Source organism: Bos indicus, chromosome 2, assembly GCF_029378745.1.
Source record: "Bos indicus isolate NIAB-ARS_2022 breed Sahiwal x Tharparkar chromosome 2, NIAB-ARS_B.indTharparkar_mat_pri_1.0, whole genome shotgun sequence".
NCBI lineage: Eukaryota > Metazoa > Chordata > Mammalia > Artiodactyla > Bovidae > Bos > Bos indicus.
Window position 1 is genome coordinate 29,843,190 of NC_091761.1, and position 17,233 is coordinate 29,860,422.

General features: G+C 34.6%; 1 protein-coding gene across 1 annotated transcript in view; it reads left to right on the plus strand.

The window, feature by feature from the left end:
• Positions 1–17,233, plus strand: part of SCN7A (sodium voltage-gated channel alpha subunit 7) — an 81,234-nt gene that overhangs the window by 53,882 nt on the left and 10,119 nt on the right. The window contains exons 15-20 of the mRNA XM_070803844.1: positions 3,244–3,684; positions 6,709–6,811; positions 8,998–9,152; positions 11,680–11,853; positions 13,520–13,627; positions 16,848–17,126. Coding sequence (XP_070659945.1) covers positions 3,244–3,684; positions 6,709–6,811; positions 8,998–9,152; positions 11,680–11,853; positions 13,520–13,627; positions 16,848–17,126 — 1,260 coding nt within the window. The remainder of the gene's footprint in view (positions 1–3,243; positions 3,685–6,708; positions 6,812–8,997; positions 9,153–11,679; positions 11,854–13,519; positions 13,628–16,847; positions 17,127–17,233) is intronic.

Below are 17,233 nucleotides of genomic sequence, written 5' to 3' on the forward strand. Positions count from 1 at the left end.
GTTGGAAATGACTGAAGTGAAAACATTTTAATTATAATATTTTTATACACTTAGTTGAATAAAATGGATTAGTTAAGCTAATTTCACCTGTTTTTGTTTATACTTTCAATGTGGCTGCTGAAAAATTGCATACATGATGTTCATCATATTTTCATTGGTTATAACCTGCTTCTCAAAGTAGCTTTGGTTTTATGTGGGAGACAGTCATTAATGTAGACTCTCAGACCCCATCCCAGAACTGTGAAAGTGGAATCTACATTTTAACAATATCCCTAAGTGATTTGTGTACACATTAAATTTTAAGAAGCACTTAAATGTAGCACTGGTTGTCAAATTTGACTGCACATTGGAGTTACTTGGAGAACTAATAAAAATAAACTAATGTCTTGGATTCATCCCCAGAGATTCCGATTTTATTGTTATGTGGATATAGCTTAGTCATCAGGATTAAAAAAAAAAAAATCCAATTTGATTAAATTGTGCAGCAAATTTTGAAACCCACTGATCTTTGAAACTATCATACATTAACTAAGAGGAAACACTTTCACTCCTAAATTTCCAGTAATTGGAGTGATTACATTAATTGAAGTATCTTATACTTCTTCTAGGGCTTCCCTTGTGGCTCAGCTGATAAAGAATCTGCCTGCAATGCAGGAGACCTGGCTTTGATCTCTGGGTTGGGAAGATCCCCTGAAGAAGGGAAAGCCTCCCACTCCAATATTCTGGCCTGGAGAATTCCATGGACTGTGTAGTCCGTGAGATTGCAAAGAGTCAGACACAACTGAACAACTTTCACTTTCATAATTCTTCTCAGGAAAAAAAAATGGCTTATAAGATATATTTGTTCTTATTGGGAAAAAAAGAGACTCAATAGTTACTTTTTACTCCTAAGTCACAGAGATCAAGCGGATCTCCCAAAAGACGGGAACAAAAAAATCACAGAGTAAAATCCATTGTATCAGTGCATTTCTCATTGCTTTTATTTACCCTGGATCTACTCCTGTCCTAACTACATACTGACACTGTGTTTAATTGTTCATGTACTTGTCTATCTTCCTTATTAAGCTAGAACCTCCATGAAGGAAGGGATCACATGTCCCAGAAAGTGGTTGCATTTTACAGTGTTACACAGTTCTTTCTTTACATCACGGCATTTTCAACTTAATTTTCAGTCTTTTAACACTCATTGCATATGTATATATGCATGATAGGGAGTGTGTATACACATGTCTAAGATATAAGAAATGTTAGATCATAGGCTCTTAAAAATACAATTGTTGTATTATAATTTTTCCTCTCCAAATTCTGACATAGAAATCCTTCGTTAGTTCCATAATTAATTGATTTTTCAACAAATATTTCATACTTTATCATGTACTTAGTGCTTTGCATTGTGCTAGTTATCTACTGAAGAGAAAAAATGGTTCCGACTCATATGAAGCTTATAGTCATGAAATTCTTAATTAACACCCTTTTCTTTTTTCTCACTGTGAACAATACTTAACCAAACAAAGGGAAAACACCTACCACCCTGAAATTATGCTTGTTCTTGCTCTTCGTCCTTTGAGAATGATAGAGATGTTATAAGGTAGTTTCTACAAGGCCCGTGGAGCCCCTGCCCAGATTCTGTGTAAATAAACCTTGATAGCAAAATGGGACACTAGTGGGAGAACAATCAAACTAGTCTGTAGGTGTTGTTTTTCAGTCGCCCAGTCGTGTCAGACTCTTTGCAACCTTACGGATTGCCGCATGCCAGGCCTCCCTGTCCCTCACCATCTCCTGAAGTTTGCCTTGGTTCATGTCCGTTGCATTGGTGATGCCATACTGACATTCAATCATTGGTTTTCAGTTTTCAGTTTTTCAGCCATTGAGATTCTGTCATTGTAGGTTATAGAAAATATATGTTAGTGTTCCAGAGATCTTGCATGTAAGAAATTTCCAATGCTGAGCCAAATGTTAAACCCTCCATTTTATTTTATACACCAAACTATGGTTGCATTTAAGATTATTTTATGACTTTATTATCTGCAAAAGTATTTTTATTTTTCCCCAAGTGAGTCTTATTTGAGCTTTCTATATTCCTAAGAGATAAAAAGATTTCGTTATTGAGATTTAAAGGTAATCCATTAGAATTGAACACAATTTGGTGGGTACTTCATAATATTCTAGGTGTATATGTGCATGAGAAACTCAGCAATTATCAGAGTGTTTGAGAATTCATCTCTTCAGATAGATCCAAAATTCTGTAAGATATTTTAACAAATGAATGTTGCAGATCTCCATATACTTAATTATTTTATGTACACATAAATTGTCAGTGTAAGAATTCCTACTGTATTTTCCCTTTAAAAATAATATGTAAAGCATAAAGTAATTTAAATTTCCAAAAGCTCAAATATTTGAAGAGAAGAGAGAAAACTTCCAGAATGGACAAAATGCCTAAATTATTACTTTAAAAGAATAATCAGTGTATCTCTAATTATCTCAATCTTATAATCTAAAATTATAATTTATACTCTACAAAAAGAAACAAAATTAAAATCTAATTCTCTGGAAATTGGACGTGGCTTGATCTTATTTCTCAGTGATAGTAAAGGTTAAAATACACACTATCTTCAAATTCAAAATAATTTGCATATATTAGGAGTGATCCTTCCATTACTCATCTCTTTCTTATTTGACCAAATTTATTACCACAGAGAATCAACTAACCTACCTAAACCCTGTGCTTGCACATCACAAGGAAATTAGATGTGGACTTCAAAACTAGGGATAGCTCTCTCCCCAGGAGAGTCCTCATGAATTTGCAGTACCCATGAAGATGTCATTCATATCTTTCTGAGTTAGGTTGACGTGAATTCAGCCACCTGGAGTAGCAATTGATTTTCTCACCTTGGGAGACTCTGCCTGGCTTAGTAGAAAAGAAAACAAACTGGAGTAAGACAGACTTAAGTTCAGACTCTGTGACCTTTGATACTTGGCATCTGTAAGCTTTGTGGTTTTCATCTGTAAAGGAGAAACAAATGATATTTCATAGAACATTGTAAACTTCTGGCTATCCAAATTCCTAACACAGCAACTAACCCTCTGTAGATGAGTAAGAATTGAATAGCCTAAAGAGCATCATAGTGTGTATGCTGTTTTCAGATTGCAGGCCAGCTTTTTAAAAATATTTTTTGTTGTTGTTGTTTGAAAGAAAATAAAAAATGAGATGCATTTAGCTTCATTTACTTCCTCATTCAGATACTTTACCTGTTTCTGGCGTTGATCATCTCATTTAGTTCATACAAGCCTGCAACAACTGAAGAATTCTCTGAAGAAGCAAAAAATCTCCAGCGTGCAATGGCAAGAATTAAAAAAGGAATAAATTATCTGCTTTCTAAAATAGTATGCAAAAAACAAAATGTTCTAGAGGAAACAATGGACAATATAAGTGACGTCTATGTTAAAGAGAATATTTCTGACCATACTCTCTCTGAATTGAGCAACACCCAAGATTTCCTCAAGGATAAGGAAAAAAGCAGCGGCACAGAGAAAAACACAATGACCGAAAATGAGAGTCAGTCACTAATCCCCAGTCCCAGTGTCTCAGAAACTGTACCCATTGCTTCAGAAGAATCTGATATAGAAAATCCAGACAATAAGGAGATTCAGAGCAAGTCAGGTGATGGAAGCAGCAAAGAGGTAAGTTGTTTTAACATTATGGTTTCGTACTGTTGATTGATGGCACTATTGACAAGGAAGTGAAGCAATGCTGAAGTTCCAAAGTTAGGTTATTATCCATTCAGTCCTAGCTGTAGCACTTCTTCTCCTGATCCAGTTTCTTAAACTTCCTAAGTTTCTTCATCTGTGAATGAGGATAAAATTGTATCTATTTCTCAGAAGAGATAGAAGGATTAAGAAAAATAGTTCAATAGTGCATAGAATAATGTCTAAAATATGGAAGCACTTAGCAAACACTAGATAACATAATTGTAATATCTTCAGTTAATGGGGTGATAAAAAGCATATTGAAGAAACCTAGATTTTTATAATTAATGCATACTACTGGAGAAGTCACTAAACTGTCCTAGGCTTTATCATCTTTAAAATATAAGATGGGACCAGAAGAGTGCTAAGATACAGATATTTTCCTACTTGCTAATATTTTAAGATTCTTGTCAGTTTATTTCTGCAACATACATTATAACATGGGAGAAGGCAATAGCACCCCACTCCAGTACTCTTGCCTGGAAAATCCCATGGATGGAGGAGCCTGGTGGGCTGCAGTCCATGGGGTCGCTAAGAGTCGGACACGACTGAGTGACTTCACTTTCACTTTTCACTTTCATGCATTGGAGAAGGAATGGCACCCCACTCCAGTGTTCTTGCCTGGAGAATCCCAGGGACACGGCAGCTTGGTGGGCTTCCGTCTATGGGGTCGCATAGAGTCGGACACAACTGAAGTGACTTAGCAGCAGCAGCAGTTGAGTTGGACTTAAAGACCAAAGGGTAAAAGAAACATCAGTTGTAAATGTAAACAATTTGTTGTTGTTGTTTAGACACTAAGTCGTGTCAAACTCCTTTGTGGCCTCATGGATTGTAACACACCAGTCTCCTCTGTCTGTGGGATTTTCCAGGCAAGAATCCTGGAGTGGGTTGCCATTTCCTTCTCCAGGGGATCTTCCTGACTCAGGGATTGAACCCACATCTTCTGCATTGTAGGCAGATTCTTTACTGCCTACAATGAGCCACCAGGAAACCCAAAGGAAAAAAAAAAAGGATCACCTTTAAAGAAGGGCAGATACTGCCTTTCACTTAGCTTTAAAAATGTATACCTTAGTGAATCCAGTCTTACTGTCTTCATTTGCAAGTAGCACAGTGTCTTAGTAGGAGGTGCCATTTAATCTACAGGGATCACGTGCAGTGTAAGCCACTTCCATTGAACTTCACTAAAGAATTGTTTTATTTCATTCACTGGCATGGGGCAGGGAAGATAATGTCTTTTTCCAGATCCTCAAAGTCTCTGGCACCATCTTATCTCCCAGACCTCTTCCACCTTATCAGCTGCTCTCTGTAATAGCTTATCAAATTGCCCTTCTAACAGGAATTAAGTTTCAATTATCTAGAGCCCTTCTAGTTTCTGGTAAAGGCATCTTTGTTTCAGAGAAACATTTTCACTCCTTATCATACCTAATCTTGTCAGGTCCATTTTCCTTCAATTAATAGCATTATTAGGAAATGAAAAACATTCTTCTTTTGCACACTGATTTTATTTAAACTATAACAACATTATAAGGCATGTGCTACCATACATTTCTGGGTAAAATTGCTATTTATCGCAACACATTATATGTTGCAATAAACTTCTTGTCAATCTGAAAAACTTCTTGTCAGTCTCATTAGAAAGTCTGAGATATGAAATATATAGGAAAGATGGAACTTAATATAACTGTAAATGTTGAAGTTTTAGAAGTTATTACTTAAGATGCATAATTATTTGGTTCTTTTGATTGATTAAGTACTCAAAGAAGATTTTATCATTTATATATTTCATTATATATTTAATTAATCACTTTCCAGATTATGTAGCCCAAGAGTATTTAGGATGTTGATCTAAAAAAGCAAAGAATAAAATATAAAAATTACAAGTGGTATGATCATTCAGAGATTCATGTTCTTGTTTCTTTGGTATTTGAACTTTTATCTTTTAGTACAAATATATAATTATATAAATTTCATAAAAATAACATCAAACTTAAATCAGATTTTGAAACACTTTTTTTCATAATGTAGCCATATATATTGGTCACTAAGTAATCTTTTACTAAAATGGTTTATAATTTTGAATTTTGATTTATTTATAAATTTAAAATAATAAATACAGGATTTTGAGAAAATCATATCAAATAATTTATGTGTGAGGGTTTTAAATACTCTAATGAATCATTTAAATATATAGTGTATGATTTTCAATTATTGTATGCTTGAATATTACATAATATTAATTTATTATCTACTCCCAAATCAATGCATTGCTATACCTTATTTTATCAATAATAAAGAGAATACAAAGGGAAATCAAATAACCTTTTAAAAGGTTTGTTTGTTTAAAAGTAATATCCTGCTGACTATTTTATGTTTTTAATAGAGAAGTATAATGTCTTAAAATTGACAATATATGGCTTAAAGCAAACAAAACTTGCTAATTTTATTTCTTTGACATTTATTGTGCAAAAGACAGAGGTAGAACAAAATATTTGTAGTTTTTTATATATTCTAGCTAGATTTTTCAGAAATTTGGGATAGCCTATACATCTTTTAGAACAGTGTTATTCACTATATATTCATTTTAATGTGAAAATTATTTTATCTTAAATTAATTTTTAAAATATCTTTAAACATTTCAACTCCCAGAGATATGTATACATTTAAAATTTATTTTTAATTTCGTTTTTACTTTTTGTCCATGCCACATGGCACGTGAGATCTTAATTCCCTGACCAGGGATCGAACCCCTGCACCCTGCCTTGAAGCTCAGAGTCTTAACCACCAGGGAAGTCTCTGTATGCATTTTAATATCAATCATGAAATTGGCATAAAGTCTTTTACTTTGACAGTAGTTTTTCTGTACATAATTTTTCTTTTTCCTGAAAATGACATAAACTTTAGCTATAGTGAGTAAATGAAACTTTAATGGCAACTTTCTTGGTGGGACTTACTTTTCAGAAAGTAAAGCAGTCGAGCTCATCTGAATGTAGTACAGTTGATATTGTTCTCTCTGAAGAAGAAATGGTCTACGAATGTGAAAAGCCAAAGCATCTTAGAAATGGTAAGAAAAAATAAGTTATTTTAATCATTATATTAACATTAAGCTAAATTTCTCTTAACCTAAATAATACTATTAAATACACTTTTAATTTTAAAGAGTTTATTAATTTGACTAAGGAATATACACATGCAGATGTGTTTGTGCGTGTGCACATGCACTCATGCTCATATATATCCTAATAGAAACTTATAATAAATGTCAAAGAAAAAGTCAATGTTTGGAATAGAGAAAAGGGGCTGCTTCCTAGGGGGTCTCATGAAGTAGTTAAAAGTTTTAGTTCTGAAATCAGACATACTGAGTTCAGATCCCAGCCCACCACTTGCTAGCTTTTACTTACCCTCCTCTGACTCATTTCCTAATACGTAAAATGAGGATAAGAATAAGACTTACTTCATGGGATTAATAGAAAGATTAAATTAGTGTGTGTGTGTGTGTGTGTGTGTGTGTGTGTGCTTATACCTCATAGAATGGGGTCAATATTTAAAATACTCATAGGAAAACAAATGTATAAGTCATTTATTGAATATTAAGCTCCATGAATATTAAGAAATATATAGGGCTTCGGTCAGTTGACTAAGTTATTAAACATGTAACATGCACCTCTATAACTTATAATTTAATTTAGTTTCCTAAAGGGGCTTCCCAGGTGGTGCTAGTGGTAACTAATCCACCTGCCAGTGCAGGAGACACAAGAGATATGGGTTCAGTCCCTGAGTGGGGAAGATCCCCTAGAGTAGGAAATGGCAAACTGCTCTAGTATCCTTGCCTGGAAAATTCCATGGGCAGAGGAGCCTGTTGGGCTACAGTCCATGGGGCTGCAAAGAGTCGGAGATGACTGAGCCACTGTGCATTAGTCTGTATTAGGTGTATTAGTGTATTAGTCTATCAAGACTGACACATAACCATAGGTTCTAAATATTTAAAATCACTGAAATCGTCAAAATGGCAATTCCTAAATGTTCAAATTCCTATACTCAGAAATAAGACTCTGCTCTCAGTAGCCTGAGTTCTAGGACTTGTATGATACAAGACCAGGGAGAAAACATTTCCTGTATTTTTCTGACCAAGAATGTATAAATTGGTTCTAGGGAAAATGTTAAAATGTATTGATTTTAAACTCCACCCACTCCATGCTTCATTCTCTTATCAGTTAATCACACCCTTTTCAAGCCTCAGGTTTTCCTTATGCTAACTCTCTTGACCAGAAGATAGAATTACACCTGTACCCTACCCATAAAATACTCCATAATCCAAGCTTAGCTCCTTAAATAGTCTTATTCAAAATTTCTATCCCATGCCACTGAAGAATTGGGATAAATTTAATTTACTTAATTGATATTATACCTCTTATGTCATGAATATTTGTATATTTAAATGAAAATGCTTGTTATGCCATGTGAATCTTCAAAGAATGAATTTTCAGGCATTATGCCAAAAAAATCTAATAGTCAGAAGATGGTGTGTGTGGGTGTGTTTGTTTTGTAGGAGTAGGGGTAGCTTCTATTCTCAGTTCTGTCTAATAGGGTAAGAGGGTGTTCTAAGTCATCTGCACCTTTCACAGTTTCTTTTTTCTGGCTATGGTCCCCAGGTGGTGCGGTGGTAAAGAATCCCCCTGCTAATGCAGGAGACTCAAGACATATGGGTTTCAACTCTTGGTTGGGAAGATCTCCTGGAACAGGAAATGGCAAACCACTCCAATATTCTTGCCTGGGAAATTCCAGGTCAGAGGAGCCTGGTATGGGCTACTGTCCATGGGATTACAAAGAATTGGACACGATTAACATACACTTACTTACTTGTTCAGTCGCTGATTTGTGCCTGTGGGTCACTTTGTGACCCCATGGACTTCAGCATAACAGGTTTCCCTGTCCTTCACTATCTTCTAGAGTTTGTTCAAATTCATGTCCATTGAGTTGGTAATGCCATCCTCTGTCACCCCCTTCTCCTGCCCTCAGTCTTTCCCAGCATCAAGGTTTTTTTCCTTTCTTCCTTACTATTATGGAACTCACAAGTTTTTCTTTTTTTTCCTTAGCAATTGCAGTGGTCACTACAGTAGGGGTATAAATCTAATAAGTCAGAGAACATCTATATTAGATACTGTAAATAAATGATTGTTAAAACATTTGAAATGTTTAACTTTTCAACGATTTCTAGATTTTTGTTCTTAATAGTTTCATTCTTGACAGTTTATGAACGAAGATCTTCATCTGCTCAAATCGGTAGAGGCCCCCAAAAAGGAAAAATCTGGAAGAACATAAGGAAAACTTGCTGCAAAATAGTAGAAAACAATTGCTTTAAGTGTTTTATTGGCCTTGTCACTCTGCTTAGCACAGGTGCTCTGGTAAGTGAGCGTATGTGATATTTTTATAGGAAAAATGCATCATTTGTCTATTAATTCATAAGATCACCAAGCCAAATTATTTTTCCCCAGAATACTTATTATAGTACCAAATTTTATATTCTATGATTTTAGTTTTGGAATATATACATTGCAATTTCTTAGAAGGTCCGTATATGCCTCATTCAGTATTAAATAAATAATTTCAAAATATGTGAATGATAGCAGGAAAAAGAATGTTAATAAATACCATATTATTTTAATAAAGTTTAATAATGTGCACCTATTGTGCTAGTACTTTGGTACTTGTTCCATAAGAAAAGAGAAATACTGTATATATTTTTAAGAACCTTTTAACTACAAATATATTTACTCATTGACACAACTATCTTAATTCTGGAAAATTATCTTAGAATCTTCACACGTGTTAAGTGCATTTACAAGGCTGTGCACTGAAGAACTTTTTGTAATACCAAAAAATTGAAATGCAAAAAGAATACATATTAGGTGACTGTTTAAATACACTATGGTATAGTCATCCAGTGGGATACTATGCAGTTAGCTAGAAAATGCAAGACCTGTCTGCATGTTGATATTGCAATTCCCCAAGATATGGCAACAAGTGAAAAAAAAGAATAAAGTATACAGCATGCTGCATTCTATGTAGGAAAGGAAGAAAAATAGAATGTATATTGATATTTGCTTGCGTCTGATTAAAGAAGATCAGAGACTGATACACAAGAAATAGTTAATTGTGAGATACACGAAACAGAGAAGATGGTGAGATGGTTGGGAACCAGACTTTGTACTGCATATATTTTTAAAGTAAACTTTGTATTGACATTTAGCACACATACCGGAAAGCATATAGATCGTACGTGTACAGCATAAAGGATTTTCACCAAGTGAATATACCCACGTAACCATCACTTGCCTTGTGAAGGAGAACACTACCAGGGCTCCAGAATCACACTCTGACCTCTCACGGTTACTTCCCCGTTCCGCATGGGTAGCCAGCATGTGGGCTTCAACTGCCATATATTGGTGTTGCCTACTTTTAAAAAGATTGATTTATTTATTTAATTTATGGCTGCACTGGCTCTTTGCTGCTGCACAAAGGCTTTTCCAGTTGCTGTGAGTGAAGTCTACTCTTTGCTGAGGTGCCCGGGCTCCGCACTGTGGTAGCTTCTCTTGCTGTGGAGCCTGGGCTCTAGAGCTCAGGCTCAGTAGTTGTGGCACATGGGCTTAACTTTCCTGTGGCATGTGGGATCTTCCTGGACCAGGGATCAAACTTGTGTCCCCTGTATTGGTAGGCAGATTCTTTACCACTGAGCCACCTGCAAAGTCCTGAGATTGCCTATTCTTTCAATGTTTTAATTGAAATAGAAGCGTCTGCATATCTTTTTATATTAGTTTGCATTATGTACCTTTTCAGTAGGTAAATCCATTTAATAAATAGTACTTTAGAATAACTTTGGATGATATTTATAATCTGTTTTAAAGGATACTTTAGTCCATAATTGGTTCAATTGAGCCAGTTAATTCTGTTATTTTATATATACTTTTATTTAGCAATAGGTTTTCAAGAATCACACCTTTGTTTACATATGATTATTTTCATTCATGTTTAATCTTTGACCTCCATTGCACTTTGCAACAAGTCTGCCTGAGGTTATTGATACTTTACTGCCTTTTTTTCAATGCTAAAAAATTACTATGAAATTAATTTGAATGACATTATCAGACTTTGCTTCCTCCACAGTAAAACTGAGGTTGATCTATTAAAACTGAGAATGTTGGGAAAACATTATAGTCTTATTTCATATTCATTTATTTCCACTGGTTTATCTGACACGCTTTGTGACTTTTCTTGTAATAGCTGTATGGATTTCTGAAAACACAGGTTTAGGGGTTTTCTTTGTTTGCTTATCTCTACTCCTTTATTCAAGACTTCCCTAGTGGCTCAGACGGTAAAGCACCTGACTACAATACGGGAGACTCGGGTTCAGTCCTTGGGTTGGGAAGATCTCCTGGAGAAGGAAATGGCAACCCACTCCAGTATTCTTGCCTAGAAAATCCCATGGACAAAGGAACCTGGTAGGCTACAGTCCATGGGATCGCAAAGAGTCAGACACAACTGAGCGACTTCACTTTCACTTTCACTCCTTTATTCACAATAGCATAAGATGGCTATAAGAGATAAGAACCAGGTCAGATATGACTAAAGATTCCATCTAAGTTTGAATAACTGATTTGAGAGAGACTTTTCAGTTCACTGTTTAGAACAATTATGAGGTCAAGTTCAGACTCTATAAGTAGAGGTTCTGGAATCAATTAATGATGTCTGCTACAGGCATGGATCAGAAAATGGATATGGATTGTGTGAATAAACTCACATCAAGTGTAGAAGCCCTTGAGACTGCAGTCTATGACAGTGGTCACCATCTGGAGATGGGATCTCATTCCCCACTTTGCCAGAAGAGATTTTAGAAATTACGTGTACACTGATCTTTAAATATTTTATCCACAGGCTTTTGAAGATATATATATTGATCAGAGAAAGACTATTAAAATCTTATTAGAATATGCTGACATGATCTTCACCTACATCTTTATTCTGGAAATGCTTCTAAAGTGGATGGCATATGGTTTTAAAGCCTATTTCACTAATGGCTGGTACAAACTAGACTTCATGGTTGTTATCGTACGTATTTTAAAGAAAAATTTTAAAGGCTATTTGTTTACTTTTCCTTCTTTACTCTTACTCTGACTTTCTTTTTGATTTATGTGTATCTTTGTTTTACCTTTCTCTATACATTCTCAGTCACCAATATCCCATATTTCTTTATATGTAATGTTCAACATCCGTCTTTTCCATATTAAAATTTTAACAGTTCAGCACTTAACTCCTGGTTTTTTCTAATCATTACCTATAAACCTGCTGCTAAGAGAACAGGCTTATTGAACAATATTTTGAAAATATCATCATTATAAAATATTCAAATTCTGTTGGCTCTACCTTTAAATCATACATTTAAAATTAGACTGCTTAACATAAACTTCAAGCTTCCCATATGGCCCTAGTGGTAAAGAATCCACCTGCTGAATGTAGGAAACTTAAGAGACACGAGTTCGATTCCTGGGTTGAGACTATCCCCTGGAGGAGGCAATGGCTACGCACTCCAGTATTCTTGCCAGGAGAATCCCATGGACAGAGGAGCCTGGCGGGCTACAGTCCATGGAATTGCAAAGAGTTGGATACAACTGAGCATCTGAACACTTGTCCATCATAAACTTCACCAGTAGCACACTGACCCAAGGTACCAGAACATGTGAATCGCACAGTAGTTCCACCACTGCACACGTGTATTCTGTTCTCCACATAACAAGAAAAATAAGCCCCACTAAGCCAAAGTATTTTCTCGATTTTGTTCTCTCCTTACCCTATATGCCTAGAACCATTCATGTCACGTAGTAGGTGCTCATTAATTTTTGTTGGATGAACAAATGTCTCCCCATTCTATCAATAATGATCGAAGCTTCTCAGTCAATAAATAATGACTTACAATATCTGACCTTTGTCTTCTAAATTAATTCTTGAAAAAACCTTCTATTTCAATGATACCACACTATACCTGCAACCCACCTTCCTGTTTCTTGGTTATCGTTCTGTTTTATCTGCATTCTTCCATGTGTATATAAATGATATCCTTACTTTGAAGCCCACTTTGAGCCTCTTCAGTACAGGGTAAAAGAGAATAATTTTTTTCATTTATATTACCTTGAAAATATAGAAAAATGAAGATACAACAAAATTAATCATAACTATACCACCATTTTTATTAATATTGAATCATATTTATGCATGTATGTTTACTTTAAAAAAAATCACCTTAGAATCCTTATTTTTTTGTAATTAGTATTTGAACTTAACAATATTCATTTCCTCCTTGATGCCTCTTCTCTGAAACCCTATTTTGCATATTGTCTTAATTATATATATATATTTGGATTCATATGAAAACATATTCTAAATTCTGTTTTAAAGAATATACTGTGTACTATTACTATATTGCAAATAATCATGAAAATGATTCTTAGTCTAATTTTAAAATAAAAATGATGTAAATATTAATCTTTGACCATAAAGAATCTCAAATACACAATTTTTTAAATCTCAATAACATTTATTATTCATACCAAAAAATACTTTTGAATTTTTTAAAACACTTTTTTAAATAGCTTTAGAATACTTTTAAAAATTTTAATAGGCTTTAACTGTAATTTTCTGTAAGAAATGTTCATTTACAGATTGTTTTGATTAAATTTAAAATTAAATTCTATTCAATTTTTTATTTATATATATCCAGGTGTTCTGTCTTAGTTTAATAGGCAAATCTCGGGAAGAACTAAAACCGCTTGTTTCCATTAAATTCCTTCGGGCACTCAGAGTTCTATCTCAATTTGAAAAAATGAAGGTAAGAGAAAAGTTTCTAATCTAAACTACAGGTTTTTATTTGGGATTAATAAATGTCCATAAACTCATAATCTTTGTTGTCTTCTCATTTGTGTCTTTATTAATACAAAAGCCAAATTTCCAATGCACATTCAGTTTAGTGATAGAAAGATTTCATACAATATTCTAGGGCTATAAACTACACATAGCCTATTAAAACATGGGCTGTGGGTGAAGGAAATGGGGAGATGTTGATCAAAGGATCCAAAACTTTCACATATACAATGAATAAGGTCTGGGGAATTTAGTATATAGTATCATGACTACAGTTAGTAATACTACATTATATACTTGAAGTGTTCTAAGGGAGTACAACTTAAATGTTTTTCACCATTTATCCCGAAAGGTAACTATGTGAGGTGATAGATGTGTTAATTAGTGTGATTGTGGGAATCATTTCACATTTTATACATATATTTGGACATCATCTTATACACCTTAAACATACACAATTTTTCTAAATTATGCCTAAAGTGAAATACATATACACATATATACTAACAAACACAAATTAGATAATAAATGTAACTAAAATAACATTTTTTATTTTAGTTTAGACCACCTGACCTGCCTCTAGAGAAACCAGTATGCGGTCAGGAAGCAACAGTTAGAACTGGACATGGAACAACAGACTGGTTCCAAATAAGAAAAGGAGTATGTAAATGCTGTATATTGTCACCCTGATTATTTAACTTATATGCAGAGTACATCATGAGAAATGCTGGCCTAGATGAAGCACAAGCTGGAATCAAGATTGCCAGGAGAAATATCGATAACCTCAGATATGCAAATGACACCACCCTTAGGCAGAAAGTGAAGACGAACTAAAGAGCCTCTTGATGAAAGTGAAAGAGGAGAGTGAAAAGGTTGGCTTAAAACTCAACATTCAGAAAACTAAGATCATGGCATCCGGTCCTAACACTTCATGGCAAATAGATGGGGAAACGGTGGAAACAGTAACAGACTTTATTTTTTAGGGCTCCAGAATCACTGCAGATGGTGATTATAGCCATGAAATTAAAAGATGCTTACTCCTTGGAAGGAAAGTTATGACCACCTAGATAGCATATTCAAAAGCAGAGACTTTACTTTGCCAACAACAGTCCGTCTAGTCAAGGCTATGGTTTTTCCGGTAGTCATGTATGGATGTGAGAGTTGGACTATAAAGAAAGCTGAGCACCGAAGAATTGATGCTTTTGAACTGTGGTGTTGGAGAAGACTCTTGAGAGTCCCTTGGACTGCAAGGAGATCAAACCACTCAATCCTAAAGGAAATCAGTCCTGAATATTCATTGGAAGAACTGATGCTGAAGCTGAAACTCCAATACTTTGGCCACCAGACACGAAGAGCTGACTTGTTTGAAAAGACCCTGATGCTGAGAAAGATTGAAGGCAAGAGGATGAGGGGACAACAGAGGATGAGACGGCTGGATGGCATCACCAACTCAATGGACATGAGTTTGAGTGAACTCCAGGAGTTGGTCATGGACAGGGACGCCTGGCATGCTGCAGTCCATGGGGTCGCAAAGAGTGGGACACGACTGAGTGACTGAACTGAACTGAAAGTGAAATACATATACGTATATATACTAACACACACAAATCAGATAATAAATGTAACTAAAATAACATTTTTAATTTTAAAAACATTCCGACATACTGTGGATTTTTTTCCTGATCAATTTAGATACACAGAGAGGAAAAGAGAGTTTCAAAGTCAGCAAATTGTCTTCCCTCAATTTATAGAAACACAAGCAATTTTAGGAAATGATTTGCTAGGGAAAGCGCCTCTGTCAGAAATCAAGTCCTGTACGATTTGATGCCATACATTAATTAGAATGGCAATGAAATAGTAGCCATGGATAATTTGAGATCAGATAATTATGTTTAGGTCAATGTCAGATCCAGATCTTAATCTTCATCTCATCCTCTGGAAGTTCTGTAGTTGAATTAATTCTGAAGATATATCAGAAGGTACATGATTACAAAATTAAAGTTTTATGTATTTAATAAGCTTCAGGTCTTCTTATTCTTTAAATATTTGTTTCAACCATATCTCTTTCTTTTATTCTTAACATTTGTGTATACTTTCTAATAGACATAGACTTGTTTTCATCAGAGGCATCAGCGGATCTTTCAAAATATCTAGTGTCAGCAAAGGATCTGTGACTTAGTTTTAGAAATGAAACTAAATGTAATTAGAAGTACAATTAAATGTAAAAATATTAATTCAAGGACAGAAATCTAAGGAATATAAGCAAGAAACTACAGACAAATGGCTACATTTTCAGTAATGGCTGATAGAAGGAAAGATTAGAATGATAGGAAAGAGAATGGTGCCTCAGGGTGGGGGGAAAAGAGAGAAGGAAGAGAGGCTGTGGAAAGGGAGTCAAGTGTAAATGATAAAGGAAAGATACAGAGAAGGCAAAGACGGAGAATACTGCATTGAGTATAGCTGCTGGTTTACATTTTCATAAGAGCTTTAGTGGAATGATAGGAATAAAATTCTGAATAAAGAATAAAGGAACCTGAGAAAATGGAGATTGCTGCTTATTTAAGTTTAGGCAGTAGATTCATTTCCTAGACTTCCTACTCTGAAGTGGTTCTCCAGAGACACTGGTTCAGAGAGGTCAGTGATTTTTGAGAAGCACAGTGCCCGCTCAGTGTTTCTTTAAATAGTCACTTGCCTTGGCTTCACTGATCTAGAGTCTTCTGGTCTTCCGCTTAATTTCCCTCCACTGTGTAGGTTAATCATCCCTGAAGTTAGAATCCCCAAGACTTAGGCCTAGGTTCTTTTCACTCTCATTTTATGTGCTTTCTAAATAATCTCATACATTTATACGGGTTCACTTGTTTTGCTTATTTCTGGTACAATATAGGAGATGGATAAACATGTTAAATCAGTGAAATAATTATTTGAGTATTTATACTAATCAGCTCCATTGTATTTTAATAATTTTAGTGCAAAATTTTTGAGAATATATGAATTTTTAATATATATTTTAAATATAAATTGTTATTTAGGTTATTCAAATACCAGCAAGTGACCTATTACATCTTCAAAGATGGCCTTTTTGTTGTTGTTATTTCAATATGACATTACATTAATAAATATTCCCAATTTGATTAAAATACTTTCACATTTCTTACTGAAAGTTTATATGTTTGTCTTTTATATGCCAGGTGGTAGTGAGAGCTTTGATTAAAACAACTTTACCCACATTGAATGTGTTTCTGGTCTGCCTTATGATCTGGCTGGCTTTTGGCATCATAGGAGTACACTTATTTGCTGGCAAATTCTATGAGTGCATTGACCCAACAAGTGGAGAAAGGTTTCCTCTATCTGAAGTCATGAACAGAAGTCAATGTGAAAGCCTTGTATTTAATGAATCCATGCCATGGGAGAATGCAAAACTAAATTTTGATAATGTTGGAATCAGTTTTCTTTCACTGCTTCAAGTAGTAAGTACCTGTTTGAATTTTTGAAATATGTTTATTCAAATTGTAGGTGAACATAAAGGACAAAATGTGGATGCTTAATAAAGTTAGTTTTAAATTATCTTAGCAAT